The 21,447-nt window shown below is 43.6% G+C and overlaps 1 protein-coding gene across 5 annotated transcripts in view; it reads right to left on the bottom strand.

Moving 5' to 3' along the window:
• Positions 1 to 21,447, bottom strand: part of iqsec3a (IQ motif and Sec7 domain ArfGEF 3a) — an 87,497-nt gene that overhangs the window by 27,502 nt on the left and 38,548 nt on the right. For 4 of the 5 annotated variants that reach the window (XM_034577600.1, XM_034577601.1, XM_034577603.1 and 1 more), the window contains exons 3-4: positions 13,929 to 14,643; positions 5,790 to 7,051 (exon numbers count right to left, since the gene is read on the bottom strand). In XM_034577600.1, coding sequence (XP_034433491.1) covers positions 5,790 to 7,051; positions 13,929 to 14,643 — 1,977 coding nt within the window. Of the gene's footprint in view, positions 1 to 5,789; positions 7,052 to 13,189; positions 13,321 to 13,928; positions 14,644 to 21,447 lie in introns of those variants that run through there. The other variant, XM_034577605.1, reaches the window with a different exon arrangement.

Below are 21,447 nucleotides of genomic sequence, written 5' to 3'. Positions count from 1 at the left end.
AATGTCCTTGCCTTTTAGAACTGTGTTTTATGGCCCTTACAGGAGCCTCGCTGTCAGCTCTGCGTGTTGCCTATATCTCCAGATGCACACGTTTCTGTTTACATAGCTAACCAGTGAAAGATTGATGGGCGGTTAGCGGCCCCAGTGTGTTTCTTCTGAGAGGAAACACGATTGTGTGGTGTAGCTGTAGACGCTTCAAAACCCTGAATCATTACACTGATGTGGAGTCGCTGTTGCAAAGCGTTTCTCTTGTCCACCAACTCCGCTCAGTTCTGCTGACAAAGCAACTGAGAGGAGAATCTAGTGATCTGGCTCCAGTCTTTAGGTTTTTACTTTAGAGCAGTTGTTCCCCAACCTTTTGTTTTCAGAAATATGTCCAGAGCTCTACATTAATTTATTCATTCTCTTCCCAGTTGCAAGACATAGCATTCGGATGTTACACCTTACTGACTCAAGTTTATTTATAAAGCACATTTAAAACTACCAGAGTTGACCAAAGTGCAGTCCAATGTAAAATGACAGAAACCAGTCAGTTTGGTCCATGTCCCATTTGCTAACATGGAGGAGACTGGGTTATTGTTCATCTTTATTTTCAGTCTCTGGTTCATATATAAAAAATGCATAATCTCACCATCTGTATTCTGTAACTAACAAACACAGATGTGGATAAAAAAAAAGGCTGTGAGACTAGAAATGCTTCCTCTGTTTGCCATCTGGCTTTCAGAGTTTGTAATTATGGACTGGGTCATTTAGCACCGAGGGCAGAATGTGAATACAGAGAAGGTGTGTGTGTGTGTGTGTGTGTGTGTGTGTGTGTGTGTGTGTGTGTGTGTGTGTGTGTGTGTGTGTGTGTGTGTGTGTGTGTGTGTGTGTGTGTGTGTGTGTGTGTGTGTGTGTGTGTGTGTGTGTGTGTGTGTGAACAAGCACACAGTCGTATGAGTTCTTTATAGAGCGCTCTCCTCCTGACGTCAGGTTGTCCTTCTCGAGGAGCTCAGCGGGCTTTGTTGATCCACTCTGTTAATTGGCCTCCCTTGACACACAGTGTGTACTCAGATTTCTCAGTTTGAAGACTTATACCATCACCTATGCATCTCTTATGCCACACTCTCTTTCATTCAAAAAAGCTCTGATCCTGCTTCGTTTCCATGCATGTTCGGGAAACTGACGAGTCCTCCACGAGTTGTTCTAATGTTTAATCCGTGCTTTCACTCAGATAGAATATCCAAGGAAGGGAGTGAGAATAAGGGAATATGTAAAAAAAAAAATGGAATGAGTCGTGCATACAAAAGAAAATTCCACTCTGGTATTTGTCATTAATATCACCTTTGCCTCTTTGTCCGTTCCCTGTTGGAAGTTCATACCTAAAAACACTCCATCCTCAGTATCTGTGTCCCAATTTGGCCTTCGAGGCTGCGTAGACCATGTAGGCCTACTCGTCACCAGCGTGTGGCGTAGCTGTGACGAGAGGTTCGATGCGAGGGAAAAGTTTAGCCTGCTCGCGCTAGCTTTTTTAAGATTACCAACCCTAACTTTAATGCCCCTATTAATGTGATATTTAAACATCGGGCGTTTTGGTCTCGTCGCTTTAAAGGCTGTTTGTTACCGAAGGAGTCCTGGGGTAGGTTGGCGAGAGGAGGATCCACCCATCGAAGCCTCGGGACCAATTTGTTCGGCTGCATTTGAATGAGCCTTCGAAATGGGTCGGCTTAGTCGCGACGCTGTGACACAATGGGTTCTCGAATTCAGCCTCCGAAGGAAGCAGCCCCTGAATTGAGATGCAGCTATTGTCATTCCAGACACACTCGAGGTGGAAACTCTCTCAAGTGGCCCCTCTCACAACCTCTGACCCCTCACACCCGTCCTCTCTGTGTCTCTTTCCGTTCCTCTCGCTTGCTTTTGCACTCACTGTTCTACTTTTCTTTTCTTGGACACACACACACACACATTTCTAACTTTTCCTATCTTTATTCTACTTTCTCCTCTTCCTCTCTCATTCCTGGTGCACAGACCACCTGCTGCACGACACACTCACACACACACTACAATACCTGAGAGAGAGAGAGAGAGTGTGTGTGTGTGTGTGTGTGTGAGCCTTTTTGTCTGCATGATCAAGCAATAGCCAAGTTTTAGCCCAAAGCAAACAGCCCTGTTTAAGATGCAAAGGATACAACAGCGCAGGTATTAGGGGGAGGATATGAACTGGTGGAACTAATAAGCCTCAAGCTCCATAGCCCACTCTCTCTCTCTTTTTCTCTCTCTCTCTGTCGCTCTATCTCTCTCTCTCTCTCTCTTTTCCTGCTCTCCCTTAGTCATTCTATCTCTCCCTTCCCTTGTAGCCAATTTAATAAAAGTCAGCTTATCTTTCAAGGTGTTTGATCAGGGGAATGAGAAGAGGGGATTGCAAATAGACAGGAAAGGCAATTAAACAGTTTATTTAGAAAGAAAAAAAAAAAGTCACTTAAAAGTAACGGACCCTCATCATCAAACGTCGTGCTCTCATCAAACAGTCGTTATGAATGTGTACAGTCTTCACTTCCTCTCAAGAGATGTCAAGGAAAACGGCTGTGTGTTTTAAATGCAATGTGAACAAACAGATAAACGTTAGATCAGATTTTCTCTCTGCTGTTCAGACTGACACCATAGACAGTAGCGATTTGGAGGACGGCGTCTCGACCAATCACAAGTCAGTCTTAGCTGTCGGTCGTGATGTTTCACCCCCATTTTATAGCATCAAACATCTTACTAAAACCAAACTTTTATGATCCATGTCCCAACTTCCTGGGGGAGGCGGGATTAAAGACCTATGCTGCAGCCGTCCAACAGGTGGAGATAGAGATACATTAACTGCTGTCATGAGGTCCAGCTTTACTGTTTATGACTAACACTATCAAAGTGGTCATATTTACGATGATAGAATTACATTTTCAGGAAATATGTTAAATACTGTTTTTATTGCAACTACTAGAGAAGTTTACTGTCTTCATGATTCTTCCTTCTTTGGAAGAGACTATTGATGAGGCTTGTAAACTTTTGTAATTATAGACTTTATTTTCCTTGTGTTTCTTTCTTGTAATTGTATTTAAAAATATATATTCCATCCAAATATAAATACTCAAATTCAAGCTGCAACTTGACAACTCTTTTTTACATCTTTAACGTTGATCTTTAATTCTGATATATTCTCTACATTGCCAATTTCCGATTGTGATTATTTTCTCTGCATCCTCCCTCCACCCCATGAACAGCTTGTTCCTGCTTCCCCATGTTTTCAGTGTCACGCTCCAGCATTGAGTCAAAGTTAATCTGCTTTATCGTGCACTATTACAGCGCTGCAGAGCTTGGCAGTGAGCGTAAAGATCATTTGTGTTTATGAGCTCCGGCTTCCCAAATTTGAGTGAAATGGCTTAATTGGAGCCTTATCTTAACAAAAAATCTTGTCATTGTTCTGCACCTAATGGAATGCAATGTATCTGCCCTCACTCCAAGATTATTTTGGAAAGCAAAGGCGGCTTTCACCCAAATGGTTGATGTGTGTAAAAAAAAACAGAAACTTGCTTTGATTGAAATGCTCACATATTTTTCATCCCAGTTCCCAAGGTGCCGGCTCACACGCTGCATTTTAATTACATTCACGACTCGCAGCAGAGTGACTAATGAGAATTTTAGGCCTTCTGGATCATTGCCATTATTATATTTTTTAGATTTACCCCTAATGTATTCTGACTAATTGATGCCGAAACCAGTCCAGCAGTGGTTGAGCTCAACTTGTGATATATCTGAGTGAGTCTGGTTCATTTATTTGAGTATGTGGGGTGTTCATGTCCTTCAGGGTATGCTCTGGGTGAAAAGCTAATAGAGCATATGGTAAATATCTCTATTTAATAATTCCATCTATTTTTGCCATTGGCTGCGTAGCTATGTGTTTACACTTCTGCACTCCAGAAGATATTTAGCCTGTGTTTGACAGACAAATATAAAAAATAAATGAAACAATATAATATTTGCTAATTTATATTAAAACCTTGTGATAAAAATTCTATTAAAATACATAGAGGCTGTGAGTGTAAGAAGGGTTATTCAGGGTTTGGGTGATTATAAGACATGTGAGAAAATGTTTTTAAGTTCTTCTCTACATCTATAATTGATTATGTCAATGAAGAACTTACTGGAGGTCATAATTCAAAACCAATATTTCTGCTTCAATACTTTAAAACATTTCTAGGATTCAAAGTCCGTCTCAGAACAAAATCATCAGATTCAGTCGGTACTGGCCTCGTCCGCTGCTGTCACCATGGCAACCCCGGTCTCTTGCCTCTTGCTGCCATGTAACCACCAGTCACCTGTCTGGAGAGTGTCTCGGGGAAGTTCTTATCTGGTTTTGACTTTGTCACTCTTCACTAGGCAGCGAGGGGAGCTGAATACACAATGACTGAGAAGCTGCAACCGGCAAACATAAACAAGCCGCCTCCCCAAACAGAAAACATGTTGTTTTTTGTCCTCGGCTAACTAACGCATTCTTGAAACCCAGAGGAAAACGCAGCGGCAGCCGGAGCGGCGGTCGGAATGCAAGAGTTGCTTGTATCAGTTTTACATCAAGAAGTTGACATTTGAGCCGACAATAGAGACGTGACCCCGGACACAAATGTCAAATAAACTGTCGAGTTCAAATTAAAATGTTTATCCAAGCTGAGCATCTGTAGTTACACATGCAGAGCTTGTCGAGCTGTTGTCCCTTTTGTGTGCTGCTGAAATAGTTCCAGCTTCCTGAAGCATATAGACTGTGAAGGTGTCCTATTGTATCTTGTAGCAAACGTTACCAGCAGATCCTTTGCCCTGTAGGTTGCAAGATGAAATTCCATATATCCGACTTGTTCAGGTCCCTTACCAGACTTTGACATATTTGATACAAGAACATTAATTTAATTCAATTTATCCATGAGAGCATAATATAATGGCTCATCACTTTACATGTTTGAGCATTTACATATTCTCAAAGATCCACTGTTCTCGATTGCCCCGATATTAGTTCATTTAGCAGCTCTGTCCTGCTCTTGGATTGTGAAAGAAAGGCTGTTAGTCGGCCAGAAATGAGAAGCATGATTTCGTCAACCTCTGTAAAGTTCTGTAGTTTGACTTTAGCGTCGCAAACCTGCCTGTATTATCATTGTCCTGCATTAAAAAGCTCAACAGGTGTCGCAAAAGGCCGTAACTGTCATCTCCACCATTGACTGGGAGTGTAACTGCCCATATTAGGTCATCATGATCCCTCTTGCTCTCAGCCGGGTCACATTTCCTTCATTTTATCCCTTTCCTCTTCACACGGCCCCCCTGTCTCAATGATTCATCGTCTTTTAGCCTCTGTGCTGATTTGTCTTTCTGAGAAAAAAAGAAGACACCTTAGATTTACAGATAGGGACCCTGGCTTCATTCTGTTTGTTTTTTCCGCACATTGGGGATGTGTGAGGAAAGTGCTTTTCTTTGCTCCTTTGAGCCCATTGGGCCCCGTAAAAACTTTAGGTACACCTAGAGGATATAGCACGAGGTACTGACAGTGTCATACATCACACTGGACAAACCGTATTCTGTTCATTCTAATATATACACGCTCTTTCAACTTGAATGTTCAGCAAAACTGTATTTCTTCATCTGTGTCTGTATGAAGAGATACGGATTTGTTCAATTTCATAGCCAAACAGTTAACCGTGTTTCAGAACTGATGACAAAAAAACTGAATGGTTTCAATCAGAATTGTATAAATGCATAAGAAGGAAGTTGCAGTGGCCACTCACACGTTGAAGAGGTTGAGGCCGATGCGGTAGAGGCGTTTTCGCATGACGTCAGTGGACAACGTGGGTGATTTACAGCTGGCAGGGTTCTCACAGTGGTAGCGTGGCAGGCTGAGGATCATAGCCTGCAGGGCCTCCTTGGATGAGGCTTCTGATGTGGAGCGTGCCTCTGTGGACGTGCTGCTGCTGCTCATCTGCTCCGAGCTGTTATCTGCCATCTCGGAGCCACATCTATTGACCCCCAGAGGCTCCGACACAGGAGAGCTCTGTGGTGGAGGGGCTCGAGGGGATTCTGTGGGTGGTGGGGCCACCACCACAATATTCTCCCGGCTTTGCGTGGCGGCCATCTTTTCAAGAGGGGTAAGGGGAAGTGGCTCATCCTCCCCTAGCTCTTCCTCACTTGGAGGAGGAGCAGGGAATTCAATATCCTGCTCGCCTACTTCTGTCTCTGATTCTGGGGGTGGTGGGGGTTCTTGGGGGGGCGGTGGGGGATCTATAGGCTCAGCTGGGACCTCTGCAGGAGGAGGAGGGGGTTCTTGAAGGGGACCAGAGCTTGGTGTGGAGTTTGTTGTTGTGGAAGCGGTTGTGACAGTGGTGAAGTTTCCTTCTTGCTGGACGCAGCTGCCGAGTGTGACAGAAGTGGACGATTCCATCACTGAAGATGAAACGCTGAAGTTCTGGCTGTCGATTTTCACCGTCACATCTCGGAATGCCATCATCAGCTTGCTTGCACTTCTTGACAGGTCACTTGGGTCCACAGGGACTTGATGAATCTCTGGCTCTCCCACAACACCTCCTTCTCCCCCACCTCCCACCCCTGCAGCAGCAGCTGCTGCGGCTCTACTGAAAGAGTCGGCAGTGAATTGATAGGTGCCGCCTTCCTGCAGTGAACACATGGTCTTCAGGCTCCAGTTGCTGAGTGCATCATCTATGGACTTTGCCAGCGACTGGACTTGTTCAGTGAAGGAGTCTTCCAGGTCAGTCAGGGTGCCACCAACCGTGGCAGGCAGAGATGGTGAGCGCACCAATGGGATGCCTGCCAAGTTACAGCCTTCTGCCAGGGCCCGTTCAGCAGAGAAACCCTCCGTGTTTTGCACGCGGACCTTGCGCAGGGAGATACGTCGAGGAAGGCGACTTTCCAGCAGTGAGTTGCGGATCTTCTCGAAGTTCTTGCTGAGCTGGTACTGACGGAAGGCAGTCTGGATCTTGCAGGCGGCACGGCGGGAGATGAGGTGTCCACCGTATTTGTGCTCTAACATTTCGATCTAGAAAATACAGGACAGAAGCACATGAAGGAAATTAATGAAATTGATGGAATTTACAAAAAAAGAGATGACAGCCTATAATCTTTAAAGGCATTTTGCGATTACTGTTAAAAATATTTACTATTTGGACTCAATCATATCTGACAACTCTGGCTGTGTATTGATAAGAGATTTCAGAACAAACACAAGATACACAAATATGGATTATAAAAACATTCCCATGATCACAGATCTCTTTGCTTGTGACTCCGATAAGAACCTGCATAAACTAGAGTTAAGAGTAAGGGCTGGGCAATTAACTGAAAATGTATCAAAACCGACATTTATAACCTCTGGGTTATATGTGTTAAAGGGGCTCATGCATTCCATGTATATTATCCTGAAAAATGAACATCATGTATGAGTGGAATAGCAGCGTAGGTGGAATGAATGGGATTAATATGAAATGGGATAATTGTTGTGGAAAGGAGAAAATAAATGCAGTTTACAGGAGATGGAGGCATTTTTCAGATGCACAGTTCAGATATTAAAGTCTACGAACTCAAATAACAATATTCTCAGATGGTTCTGTAATTGTATTTTACAAGCTTGTCTTGTGATGTTTGTAATGGAACTATATACAGTCTGGTCAATGCCACAGTTTAAAAGAGGGAGCACAGTAGTAAAGGCTGACTCATGGCATTTGGACAAACTTTTCATTTCCTCAGCAAACAGAACTCATAATCTCTGCGAATTCCCCGGAGAGCTCCTCCACACATCTTGAAATCGTCTGAAACTGAACAAGCCATTAATCTTGCCTGTGAAAAATTGCTTGAATGCTGTGGGAAATAGATAGAGGTGTAATATAGCCGTCCTCATCTGGCTGCAGCTCAAACACGAGATGAAACCTCATTGAGTTTCCCAGAACAATCAGGGCGTTGGTATCTTTGGAAGTGCCCAGAAAGCGCTTATCTCCTTGAGTCACTTTGAAATCCTTTTCATTCGGGCTAAATCAATGAATATAATTCGGTTTCTGTTCTAACTCTATCAAGGGCACGAGTGTGGAGGAGGTTTGAGCTCCGAAAGAATAGAGGTATCCCGTTCTGTCATTTCACCGACATGAAAAGAGGCACATGTTCTAAATATGCTGCTCGGGAATGCAAATTAAAAATAGCATGCCAAATTCGAGGAAATAGAAAATCCTTGCTGCTCCTCTCCCTCTGTGTTCACTTAAGGATTTGAGCTGGCTTCTTGTGTCAGGGTGAACTGTACACGAGGATTAATTTGGTCCAAGTAAAATACCCTTCCTGTGTGTTCAAAAGCAATTGAGCGAATGGTTCCTGCGCCCACGGAGGATCAAAATGTGACTTTCAAACTGCTAATCTTCTTTCGGTTTAGTCTCGGACAAAGTCACCCAGCCACCTCAGATGGACTTCTGCAGAGAGCCGCTGATAGGCCGTAATGCCATTTGTGATAAGCTATGACTTCAACAAGATGCCGTCCCTCTGATTGTCATTAGAGGAATGAAATCACACACAAAGCTCTTTTGGAAAAGTGGAACGACACTGAATATCCATCTTATCTGCTCCATTTACATTTCACTGCAGAGCCTCTGTGAGCAAAGTGAGACATACTGAGAATATTAAGGTAGTTTCCCTGAATAGAAGCCTGGTTTGAGGATCTACTGTATCTGCTGGTGGCCACTTCACAGCAGACTGGTCGAACTCTGTCTGAGTATTCATTACTTTTTAAACTGGATTGTTCTGTGGACAAGGTTAGCCCGACTGCTGCACCAAAATCGACTTTGTTTGTAGCTTTCTAGTCTTTTAAAGACGGGCACAAAAGGTAATGTGATTGTCCTCATTTCTCGGAAAGGTGTCCCTCTTCATCAAAACAAATTCGGCAAAGAGTTTCGCTGCAGAGGTGCCCTTGGACGCGGGAAAGGGTCGTCAGCGAGGCTGCGTTTGATTAAATGTGGCGGGTGAGCTTGTTTTGGCTTTTGTGTAAGGCGGGTCGGGGATGATGAATAAAGCATTTGGGTCACGTTGCTTTCTTTATCGGAGTGTGTATCTGATACACTTTGCAGTTCAGGTGGAATTGCGGCCACCGTTACGAGCTGGGACGTGACGGACGGAGGAAAGAAGCATAAAAAGAAAGTAAGGGAAGTAAACAGGATTTGAAGCCAGGCCAGCAAGGACTGTGGTGGAGCAAGAGATGTGCTGTAGTTAAACATCCTAATGGTAACAATGACAGCTTCTAATGTTGTCATTATTTATCATTACTGTCCATTTTCACGTTTTTACATTATGCATTTTAACTATTAATGCAACACAACATGGTTCTTTCCACTGTACACGTCTTAAACCTTTAAAAAAAGTTTTGGGGGCCATTTGGTGTCAGTGGAAACAAAATAATAACACAAAAGTTAGATTTTATGGTGTCTTAAGTTGATATAGAGCAACATTACTATTCATTTAATTGTATTTCCAGCCACCAGGCAAATGTAAGTCCAGTATTGTGTCTACGTTTTTGGTCTCTACCCAAAGAACCTGGCTCTTCAGCAGCTAAATGCTCCTCTATGCACACTTGACAACTGTATAAAAAGGGAAGGACAAACAAATACCAAAAACTTGAATCAGCAGAGCACTGAAGAAAAACAAGTAGTTCGGGGTTGTGGGGCGGAGGAGGAAAATTGAACTCGGTGGGGATGCAAGTCCATGCCTAGAGTGGCAGCCCCCCCATTAGCCAACTGTCACTTCTAACGTTGATTACTTCACTAAGCGCTGATGGAGCAAGATTATTCCAGAGACACAGTGGTTTGACAGAGACACCGTGATGGCACAGCTCTGTTCCACCAGGGTCTCTAAATCGAGTTTGACAGGCAGATTAGCACCACACTGACCTCACCGTGTTCCCCTTTTGAATGAGGGAAGGGAGCTGGGAAACAAATGCACCAGTCTCTAAAGCCCCTGAAGTCAAAGGGAGTTATTATACGGAAATTTGAGGTAATAATTCTATAATACTAGAGGCGAAGCTCTTAATTTCACCTCCTCTAATAAAATTCAGATTTTGAATATTTAAGTATTTCTCTATGTACGAGCTACAAGTAGATTTGACGACTTCGTAACTAAGTCAAACAGCAACGTGTGGAACTACAATTTAAGGGAATTGTTCAACACAAATATACAAACGCCTCAGTTCCATGAGAAGATCGATACCCTCAGCACAGTCAGTAAAAAAACAGCTATTATAGCCAGTTAGCTTAGCTCTGGTAAAAACAGCCATATTCAGATTAATTTGTGCTATTTGCAGTGATTAGATCTGATTCATGGGGTTTCCACCTTTTTTTTAAATGTGCAGCACCGTAAAAAACAGCAAATCTCTCATGCTGCAGAAACACGGGGGCAAGATGCAAAGCTGCAATTATCAGCGTTCATGCTCATGCACACTTTCTCACTGCACAGAAACATCTGCATGATTAATGAGATGATTATATAACAGCAAAACTGGGACACGACTAATGCTGACTGTATTACAAAATGAGGAGGACAACAGATCCGTTCAGCCGATGCATCCGTGAGCAAAGTCGGTGACCGTAAAGGGTCAGTGGTTAGCTGAAGACGGATTCTGACGCAGAAGGAAGTTGTTTTTATGAAAGAAAATAGAATTATAATGAGTGATGTCATTCAAACAAACAAATAAATAACGATTTTTACTGTTTTCAGGAGCAACCCACAGAACAATGTCATGAAATCTGCTCATTTGTGCCCTTTTTTTGCATCAGCAGTTTTAAAAACGAGCGACTAAAACACATTGAGCCTCTTAATGTGTAAGAGAAACACAGATCTGACCCTGATCCGTTCCCCGTTTGGTTTCTCTCGCATGTCACTCGCACATTTCAGTGTAATTATGGGTAAATTCAAGCTGCCAGATTTAACTTTTCACTGCTGAGGAGATAGATGCCCTTTGATTCACGGGCATCTAAACTATTCAAGCAGAGATTAGTGGCAATTAAGGCGCAACTGACGAAGCGACTGATGAAGAGCAAATTTGTGGGTGTTACATAAACAGGGAAAACACACACTGATGTGCTGCTTGGGTTGTGAGAGTTTAAATCAAATTGCAGATAGAAAATAAGTCTGTGAAACACTGATTCATTTAAGTAGAAACTTGAGGACTCACTGAGCTGAGCAGGTCCACAGCACTCTATGTTTCGTATTGAATATTTTGTTGTTTATTGCCACAGGTCAGTTTTTACTCCTTGTTTTTATGCAATGTTTTCTATTTTTCTGAAATTTTATTCTGGGTGAAGTCTTGGGCCTTGTTATGATGTATTTATTTGTGTGCCATACACCAGTGAAAATTACATTTCCATTATTACCTTGGGCAATAAAGTTTTGGAACTTGAGCAACAAAGCTTGAGCTGACCAGGGATCAAAGAAATTAATGTTTCAGACGTTTTATTCAATAGTGTGTTTCTTCTGATTTCATGTTTAATTATTTGAAATTATAAACTGGCAACTAGTCCCTGCTTTATATAATGCAGCACTTTTACATCCAACAATATGGAGATGGAGCAGAAGTGTTTTAATTTGATTTATTATTATTATATTATTGTTTTATTCCTCAAAGACTGTGTCATGACCATGTCACACAGTTCACAATTCAAACGAGAAGGCGACTCCTTCTACAGGAAGGCGAACAACCTAAACATATTTGCTGTAACAGCGTTAATGCATTCAGCTGAACTCTAGAAATGCAGAAATACATATTAATGTTATGTAAAACACTTTCCCTGCAGCACGAGAGCGAATAACGTGAATGCTAAAGATTTACCATCTTTCTGCTTTAAAACCTTATTTAAAACTTAACAATTATCTAAATTTTAAGCCAAGTTGAAGCGAGTTCAAGCCGAAGCTCTTCGTCATGAGGTCCTCGCCCAGCAATCAAGGTATCGCCCCGCGGATCCAATTACCCTGACATTGATCTGTAGATCCATCAAGACCCTGCATCCCCAGCTGTTAGGACGGAAGATCAATCTAGCTGATTGTGTATCTCCGGCATCGTTGACAGGGAGATAGTGAACGAGTGAGGGAGGGGGGGGGGCTTTCAGACTTGAGATTAAAAGAGTGTAACTGGAGGTGAGAGGGAGCTGAGGTTAAAAGAACCTTGGAGAAGTGATGAGTGAGGAAGTGAAGTCCAACCTGAGCAAAACTGGATGTGACACCTCACTCATACATAACCCTGGAAGGTTAGACGCTCGGAAGATGGATCCTAGTTAATATCAACGATAAAACTTCTGCACTTTTCTGTTTTCTTCTCATTTACTGGATTTAAAGCAATATAGACACATATATTATATTTAAAATTGCATTTATTAACTGTTACAAAAGAGTGGAAACTTTCAGAACTCAATTTGTTTGTCCAAAAAACTATAATCTACATATTTAATTTGCAGGCTTTCAAAACAGACAAATCAATAAAGTTGAGGAGCTGGAATCTGCAAAGGTTTGGCATTGGACCTTGGGGAAATTAATCTAAAGTCTTATTGCTGCTGTTTCATAAAAGTGTGGAACTCGAAATCGAAGCACCAGAGGCAGATCATGGACTGTATATAAAGATGGTCGACGCGTCTCCACTTATTCCCACTATTCAGAAATGAAGCCAAACTATTCCAGATACGAACATCGCCATCTCGCACATTTGAAGCCAGAGTCTGTGCAGAAGGAATCAGAGGACAGAGCAGTGGTAGCAGGGTCCTGTTGATGCACGCTCTCGACCAATCACAAGTGAGTCTACGCTGTCAATTATGACGTTTGACCTAATTTTGTGGAATCAAATAACTAATTAAAACCAAAAGTACTCGAAAAATTAACACTTGAACAAACATCAGTGTGAAAAGAACTACCTCAAGTGACAATTTTGGGGGGAAAAACGTGTACTTGTACTCTGTCCATTTCCCATCCACTAATGCACCCCCCTTGTGATGAGATAAGTGTAATGAAAGTGTAAATTCACTGCACTGCCCCTTTTAAACCAGTGATCTAATCTATTACATGACATTTAACCATCGTAAAAGTCTTAGTTCCAGTCCCAGGAAACTGACCCGGGGGCCACATTAGGAGCCCGGCACGTTGGACCCGAGCTCTGCTGCCTTACCTGGTCGTCGATCCACGGACTGGAGGATGTCAGTTAAATGGATGACAATGAAAATGGATGGCGAATGGTTAATGGTTCTCGGTATGGAGACCACAATGCAATGCAGATGATTTCCGAGCCCCTGATGAAGAACACAGACGTGAGAACATGGGAGACACGTGTACACATACAGTCACAGGTCATGGGACACATCAGTTTCAGACAAAGTAAACAGTCACATGCGTTTACGGAAGAGTTTCAACGTCCAGCAGCAAACAAAAGACATGCAGATACAAAAGCAGTTTGTTTGTACAGTGCCTTCATATGATCTTGTGTGTGTATGTGTAAATATGCATCATCGCTAAAGCAGAATCCTGATGAACAAGAGTTTGTCTAATCTCAGAAAAGTTACAGCACAGCTTTAAAATACCAATTTAAATTAAGTTGCCGCACACGCACATTCACAATCCAACTTTAATGAAAGACGAAACCAGGTGAAGATGTTGATGAAATGATGACATGGCAGTTATGATAATGCTGGTTAATGATGATGATGAAAAGGAATTACACATTTTGGGTCGTCAAAAAGAGCCAATAAGGATCAATACTACAAAAAAAAATCATCAGCAATTTTTCCTCCAAACCAAACCTCCTCCTCCTCCTCCGACACAAATCTGAACGAACATGTCGGACCACAAGACGTACAAAACACACAAGCCAAGTTACTGTACACTCCGCCCCTCCCCCAACACAACCCTACCTGCTTATTTTTGAGGTCAAGCGAGAGCTCATAGTCCGAGGTGGCCGTGTGCGAGCCGGCGCCATTGCGCTGCACCCTCATGGGCGAGGCCGTGTGGTGCAGGCTGGCCCTCCTGGCTGCCCCACCTCCTTTAGCGCCTCCCCCTTCCTCCACCTCCTCCTCTTGCTCCTGAGCTGCCTCGCCCTCACGCCGCGCTGCCTCGCCCTCACGCCGCTCTGCCTCTGCCTCTGCCTCTTGCTTTCTCTTCGCTTCGGCAAAGTCTTCCGACTTTTGGTCCTCTTGCTCCCCTGCTGGCTGCACCTCTCCGCACGGCGAAGGGGATTCAGGTGCGTCCTGCACGGCTTCCTCGCTTGGAGTCTCAACTTGAGGCTGAGGCTCAGGCTCCGGTTCGGGCTGCAGTACTGGTTCGGGTTGAGGCTGAGGTTTGATTTCAGGTTGGGGCTGTGGCTCTGGTTCTGGTTCTGATTCTGGTTCTGGCTCTGGTTCTGGATCTGGTTGTGGCTGTGGCTCTGGCTCTGGCTCTGACTGCGGCTGTGGCTGTGGCGGTGGAGTCTGTGGCAGAGTCTCTTGCTGCTGTTGCTGTGGTTCTGGTTCTGGTTGTGGTTGTGGTTCTGGTTCTGGTGCTGGTTCTGGCTGTGAATGGGCCTCACTCTGCAGCTCCCCCTCTCCTCCCTTCCCTTCCTCCCCCATAGACGATCCTGGAGGAAGGTCATCGCTGCAGAAAGGAGGAGAAAATGCAGAGTGAGGTTGCTGCTGCATCCGTGGTGAGCTCTGACCTCTTCTCCACGCTGCTCTGGGTTAGTGGTCAGAAGTGGACCCTGTGTAATGTCTCACTCTGCGTGCAGGGCCAGTTCACCTGTCTACCTGCTCTGCCCTGTCTGCCTCTCTCGTCTGTCTGCACACTGACAGACAATGGAAACGAGGGAAATGCACAGCACACAGAACAGCGGACAGCAAAACCACAGTGTGCAAGAGCGAGGACAAAAAAAATAAAGGATCAAAAGCGATTATTTATTTCAGCAAAATCTTCAGGAGAGAAAATGTGAAAAAACAAGAAGGTTGAGAGCCCATTGTGACACACACACACACACACAGACACACAGACATGGGGGACGGTCATGCACTAATACAACAAGTCTTTCAGACCATATGTGCTCTTGTGTTTCGGTGAATGGTGGCTGTATGAGTGTTAGTGTGGGAGGTGGCAGCTTTTTGTGGTGTAACAACAATACAAGGTGCAACCTGACACACGGAGGGAAGGTGGTGTTGCAGTGTGTTAGCTTGATCCGATCCTAAAGACCAGCTAGAGACTTGTTATTCTTCTTCTGCCTTGCTCTTCACTTTCTTTTCTTGTGTTTTTTCAGTGCGAAAAGATGCTTGAATCCCACCTGTCTCTATCTCTTCCAGTGTCTTATTCCCGTCTCCCATTAAAAAATGAGGCAGTGACAAATTAGAGCAAACTCATCTGTGCATATTTCATGCAATGCTTCATGCACTATATATAAATGAAGTGCATTTGTTAGCCCTTCACTGTTTATCTATCACGCAAGAGCGTTTAGTGTGAAACAACCAAAATCTTTAGAGACAACAAATGTCAGCTGTTTGTTTGGGAGCATCTTGATCTATTGACTTGTTTACTGCATCGTCTTCTCTAGTTTGACAGCGTATTGTAAATCATTTGCAATATTGTCCTTTCTAACATGTCAGCTGATGGCTGTAAAAAAAAACATTAAGCGTCTGCATCCGTGTTTGAGGAGCTGTAAGGATGTACTTTGTGAAACCCCCCTGCTGCCACATCTTCTCAATGCTGAGGGGGGAACGTTACTTCAACCTACTGAAACCAACAATACAACGTTCACCACCACTGTATATTGTGATACTGTCCAAATCCGACCGAGCTTGAGTGTTAATTAGCCGAACACGACCTAAACCCAAGAGGCGTTCAGTTTTCTGAGTCCAAACCCGACCCGAGCCGGATGTTTTCCCAGATTACAGGCACGTGCAGCGTAAAAATGAAGCTAATAGCCCAGACAACGTGACCATTCCGACCCAAACAAGAAGATTATTTCAAAGTTTTCGGACCAAACCCATGAGCCCAAGGTCCTATATCCACTCTAGTGCAGCGGTGATCCAGTAAGCGGGGTTTGTTTCTCAAGATTTCTTTTCTAATAGACCTTCTGGAATATCCTCATATTTAAATGAAAGCAAAAGGTTTAAAAAGAATGAGTTTAAGAAAAATGTACAAATGAATCAAGTTCCAAATTAGTCACAATCAGTGGCGGATCTATGATTTTTCTAAACCAGGGGCCATGAAGGGGCCACAATTTAAACATGTATGTCCAGCATCCATGCACAACTCCTGATTCAGTAACATTTAGTTTGCTCTGGAGCTTTGAACTATAAGACACACATCATTGAATATATTTTTTATATTGCACCCTTCAAAAATTAAAAAAATTATTAACATACTTATTGTGAGTAAGTGACGAGTTTATTATTATTTTTTAAATAGTTTTGACAGGACATGGGCACTTCAAGGGCCAATCAGATTCCAGCTGGGGCCAGTGCCCTCTCTGGCCCCACCCCTGGATCCACCCCTGGTCTCAATGGTCACATATAAGGCCTAAGCCAAGTGCACCTCCTGTTTCTGTACATCCCGTCCCCCAGTCGTGTTTTGCAGATGTTATAAGGGGCAACAAGTCTCCACTTCCTGAAAGATCCTTTGAATTTACAGCAGGTTTTACAGACTCGGCATGTTATTACCCAGATGAAGCTATTGGTTAGGGTGATAAGACTGGAGTCAGCGAGCACAAAATCAGGACATCCACTCAGCCATGTGCGGAGTGCTGCGGTGGAAAATCAGCTTGATTCTCCCCTGAGGAGGAGGAGGAGGCTTCACATCGAGGACAAACTTTTAGTCTAAACAGCATAAATCTGCGTGTTTGCCAAAGTTGCAGAGACAAGTGAAAAAGTCAACACAGAGGGAGGGGGAGGGGGGGGTGTAACCTCTATACATACCCGCCAAATTATGTGTGTATGCAGCTAAAAAAGTGCTGTCTTATATAAAAGAGTGTGTCAATCTATACATCTGCTTACATCCTGTTCTAGCCCAGTGTGTGTGTGTGTGTGTGTGTGTTCACAGCTTTAAATCTGATTCAAACAGATTTGTGTGCTGCAAAAATCCCGTCTACATCCTGCGCAGGAGGCTGACTTCTCATATTCATCGCACATGGCAGCACATTTGAGGAGAAAGTATCTTTAGCGGGGGTATAGCTGGGTCTGCTCCATCCAAAATAGAGCTCGCACGAGCAATGAATAATGAATGGAGAAATAAAGTCTGCTGCCTCGACACTCAGTTTGCAGGTGAGCTGCTTTTCCTTGTGCGAAAAATAGACCTGCGTGGAAAAACAGAAGACTTCGATTAGGGAAGGGGAGTCGTTCCGCAGCGAGGCGTCTCTGTTCGCGGTGTGTTTCCACTCCATGTTGCAAAATCTGAATGTAGCGCATCGCGCCTGTTTGCGGTTTTTCCTGGAGCACTTATAGTGAGAGATAATCTGACAAGCAAGAGGCTGGATTTAAGTCAAACTCTGATAAAGGAGGACCTAAAATAAAAAAAGTTCTGCACACTGTGGATAAACTGTTCAAAGGGGTTTATTTGCAAGGACACGTAAATAAATCACCATATAAGGTGAATGCAGTCACTGATAACGTAATGCACACATGTATGTATATGTGTGTACAGCGATACATGTGCATTAGCTCCACGTATGAGCTTCCCTTTCCTCCAACGCCACCATTTCTTTCATCCATTTTGACACACACACACACACACTCACCCTTCCTGCCACCCTGTCCTCCACCGGCTCTAAGGAGATTGAGTGGTTCCAGGTGACAACGTGATTGAAGAGGAGGAGACGAGCCTTGGACGCCGCCTCCCTCCCTCCTCACGTTTTTTTTTTTTTTTTTTTTTACATATGTCAGTTCTGAGGATGGATGAGCGCAGCAGCTTCCATGGATTCCATCCTTCCAGAATATAATTACGGTGTCTGTTTACGTCTCCTGCTCTTACTGGCATGATTACTAACAGGCTCCTAGTAAAGTATGACATGAGTCCATGTCCGTTAGCGTGTGTGAGGGTTTTATTTATATTGTTGATGTGCTGGACAACTCACAATACAAATTGCCACATGAGTAAACTGAAATTTAGCATTATTTCCTTTCGGCTGCAAAGGAAACCCTACACATATAAAGACAGGGGAAATATAGTGAAATTAAATTGAATTAAGATGCATGAGAGAATAGGATTTATTCTGCTTGTTGCAATACAGAATTTCCATCCATGCATCCTTTGAATCTGATCGAATCATATGTGTTATTTAGCAGAATTACAGGGATGTTACACGTGCTGATATGCAGTTTTTGATCTGCTTTCTTTGTATTCACTGTTTGTTTGGCCTGTGGTGATGCTGGTTGCAGCTTTTCTTTCTGAAACTGTAAAAGTGACCTGCAGGAATTAAGCCTCGGCGAGAAAAGACCGGCTGCAGGCCTCGTGACCATCTCAGTTCCTCTCTAAAAAGCCTCCTGAGTGGCTCAGAAGCAGCCGTGTGCTCCATTTCTGAGTCCCAGCAAAACAACACGAAGGAGAAGCATCTTGAAGATGCTGCGTCCTCATCACTCTCATCCATTACTCCTGCAGACAGGTGCAGCTGGACAGCGGCAGCAACGTCTGACTAAGACATCAACTCAGTGCTTCTCACACGAAGCATCAAAGACTGAAGACAACATGCACGTAGCATCTCTACTGTCACTCACAGGGGTTTTTAAGTGATCCTTTGAAGTCTGGGATATATACGTTTACTATTCAGACATTTTGGACATTTGGATCTAGAAGTTTAAAAAAAGGAGCAAAACTAGCACAAACATTTCTTTTGATATGGTTAGAAACAATTTTGACTGGCTCATAAAAAAGAAATAAAAAGTAGAGATGAATTTGGAGTCAAGTTAGGAGCCACGAACTGCTGAATAGAGAAATATCAATATGTTTTTCTCAGCTGTGAAAGTGGACGAAAAGCAGGAGCTGCAGGAGAAGTGAGGGTAAAATACAGATAAGATCCAGTCCCATGGCTGACTACAGCCACTGAGCATCAAACGTGAAGACCACTATCTTTATATAGGCGATTCACTGATTAGAGCTCTCAGTGTGAACTCGGCCACCGCGGGCCCGCTTCGACTTTAATTAACCTTGAGCTTCTGCTGCATCATCAGCGAGGAGGTGTGCAGCCGCGGTGATGAACCCCACCGAGTGACCGGTGGGGTTCAAGGGGTCTATCCTCTGGTGGACCGCAGCCACGGAAGTGCTGACGACGCCGTTGTGTGAGGATAACTGCATCAGCAGAAGTCATAGATCCCCGGAGACGCTGATCACTGCTATTATATCTTGTTGGCCTGTTATTCCAATGCTGGACACGGATCTTGTGTTTTACTGGAATATCTGTGACCGAGAAGCTTTGAATGCGAAACCATTCCTCTTTCAAACCAAGCAGGAATCAGTCGTCTTGTCACTTGCGCTAAATCCCTCTTACCCCCCCCCGCTTCCCCCCCCCCTATATCTGCTCCTCGTAGCCCTCATTGAGAATGATTCAGTTCATCAGGCAGAACACAAGGGCAGACGGCAGAGCACAAGCTTCTGCATAAATGAGCAGATTTCGTTCTTCCCGATGCATGGGGATGGGGATGTATGGGCTAGGGTTTTTTCTCAATGCATCACCCGAGTGTATTTGAAATTCATCAGTGTCTATAGAGGAGGGGAAACTCGACTCGCACACAGAGGAGGATTCGGAGAGAAAAAAGATGTCAGATTGCAGACAGAAGTTTTGAATACCCCTGTGTGATTTTCTTTTCCGTAACCCGGGATATAAGGCTGCGTTGTTTCTCCCGATCCCTCTTGAATACAAAGTCATAGGTAAAGGAGACTCTGCATTTGAGGTAATTCACTTCAATCTCTCTCTGCTGAATTTCATATACAATAAAACTCTGCTGCCCCGACAATGCTTTTTGTTCCAGGCGGCAATTTTCTTTACAGTTCATTTCCGAAAGTTCTCACTCCTGAATGCTACAGCTATTCAAATGCACAATGTCAGCCTCGGGAAAATTAGCATAAAGAAAGGGCCGGCTCTACCTAATCACCGGGTCAAGTTGAGTCATTTTTCTTCATTGTTAGCGATCAGAAAAGAGTGTGTACAATAATGGCCTCCTCCTTGCTCCCCCTCTGTCTCTAATCTACCACTTCACCCTTTTTAACCTCCCTGTAAACATGCATTTACGGCAGAGCTCAGGAAGAAACTCGAAATACAATATGACATTGAGCGGGTCACGACTGCTGTGAGAGTCCCGGAGTGTGAGTTGAATTAATAGTTTACAATTCCAATGTTTAGCAGGTGCATGTTAAGTTTGGTATCTATCTATCTATCTATCTATCTATCTATATATATATCTATCTTCTTATCTATCTATCTTCTTATCTATCTATCTTACTTACTTACTCATTCACTTACTTTTCTATGAAGCCGAAACGTGAATATTGCTCATGTACCTTCTTTTTTTTTGTTTAAGCAGTTGTGTGTCCTGAGTTGGAAACTGATTGGTTGTTGTCTGTAAGACGATCGTGCCAGCACCGGGTTCATGGTCGGTCATAGTCAATCGTTAAAGCAACGTGTACTTGTGAGTGCTCTGTAAATCCTAAGGGGGGGGGCATAACGTGTGTACCAACTTTCACGGTAATCCATTAAATAATTGTTGTCAGACATTTCATGCACAAAACCGTGCAAATCAACCTTGTGGTGACATTATAGAAGTTCACCAAAATCAATAGGAGGTCATCCTTCGGGAACAAGCGAGTGCCTGCACTCGTTTCTGCCCAGTCGAGACCAAAGTGGTTCCACCATCGCGAGAACATTGCTATCTTTAAATCCATGCTGCGATTACATTTTTATATCAAACACAGAAGTATAAATTATTCTCCAAGTAACACACACTGACCAGTTAATTTGAATTTATAATAATGACAGCTACATGGGAGTTCTAGGCCACTTTTAAAACCAAACCACACATTGAGAGGTCTGTATGATGTAGTGCATGGGAAACTGTAAATAATCGAGCTGTGGAATTACGTCAAAAAATATAAATCAAATACTAAAATATATCTCTTTAACCGCCCTCATTCGTCAACAGATGAAAATCAATTTGTCTCGTCTGAGTCCCCGCGGTCAAGGTCAAATGGAAACGTGAGTCGGCTACACACACTCACGCGGCACCATCGCCCCCATAAGAGCCCTGTTTCGAGGCAGAGACCATAGAAATCCACAAAAAGGCTCAGAGGAGCCATTTTCACATTGCTTTGTTCATATTGTCTCCGGAGAGCCGCAGAGCAGCAGCCACATCAGCAGAAGCTTTAGGGTAGAATGATCAACAAATATAGCCATGACATGTTTAAGTCATGAGATGGGCACTGGATGAGTCA

Source organism: Hippoglossus hippoglossus, chromosome 23 (genome assembly GCF_009819705.1).
Source record: "Hippoglossus hippoglossus isolate fHipHip1 chromosome 23, fHipHip1.pri, whole genome shotgun sequence".
Taxonomy (NCBI): Eukaryota; Metazoa; Chordata; class Actinopteri; order Pleuronectiformes; family Pleuronectidae; genus Hippoglossus; species Hippoglossus hippoglossus.
This window is presented reverse-complemented; position numbering and strand designations above follow the sequence as displayed.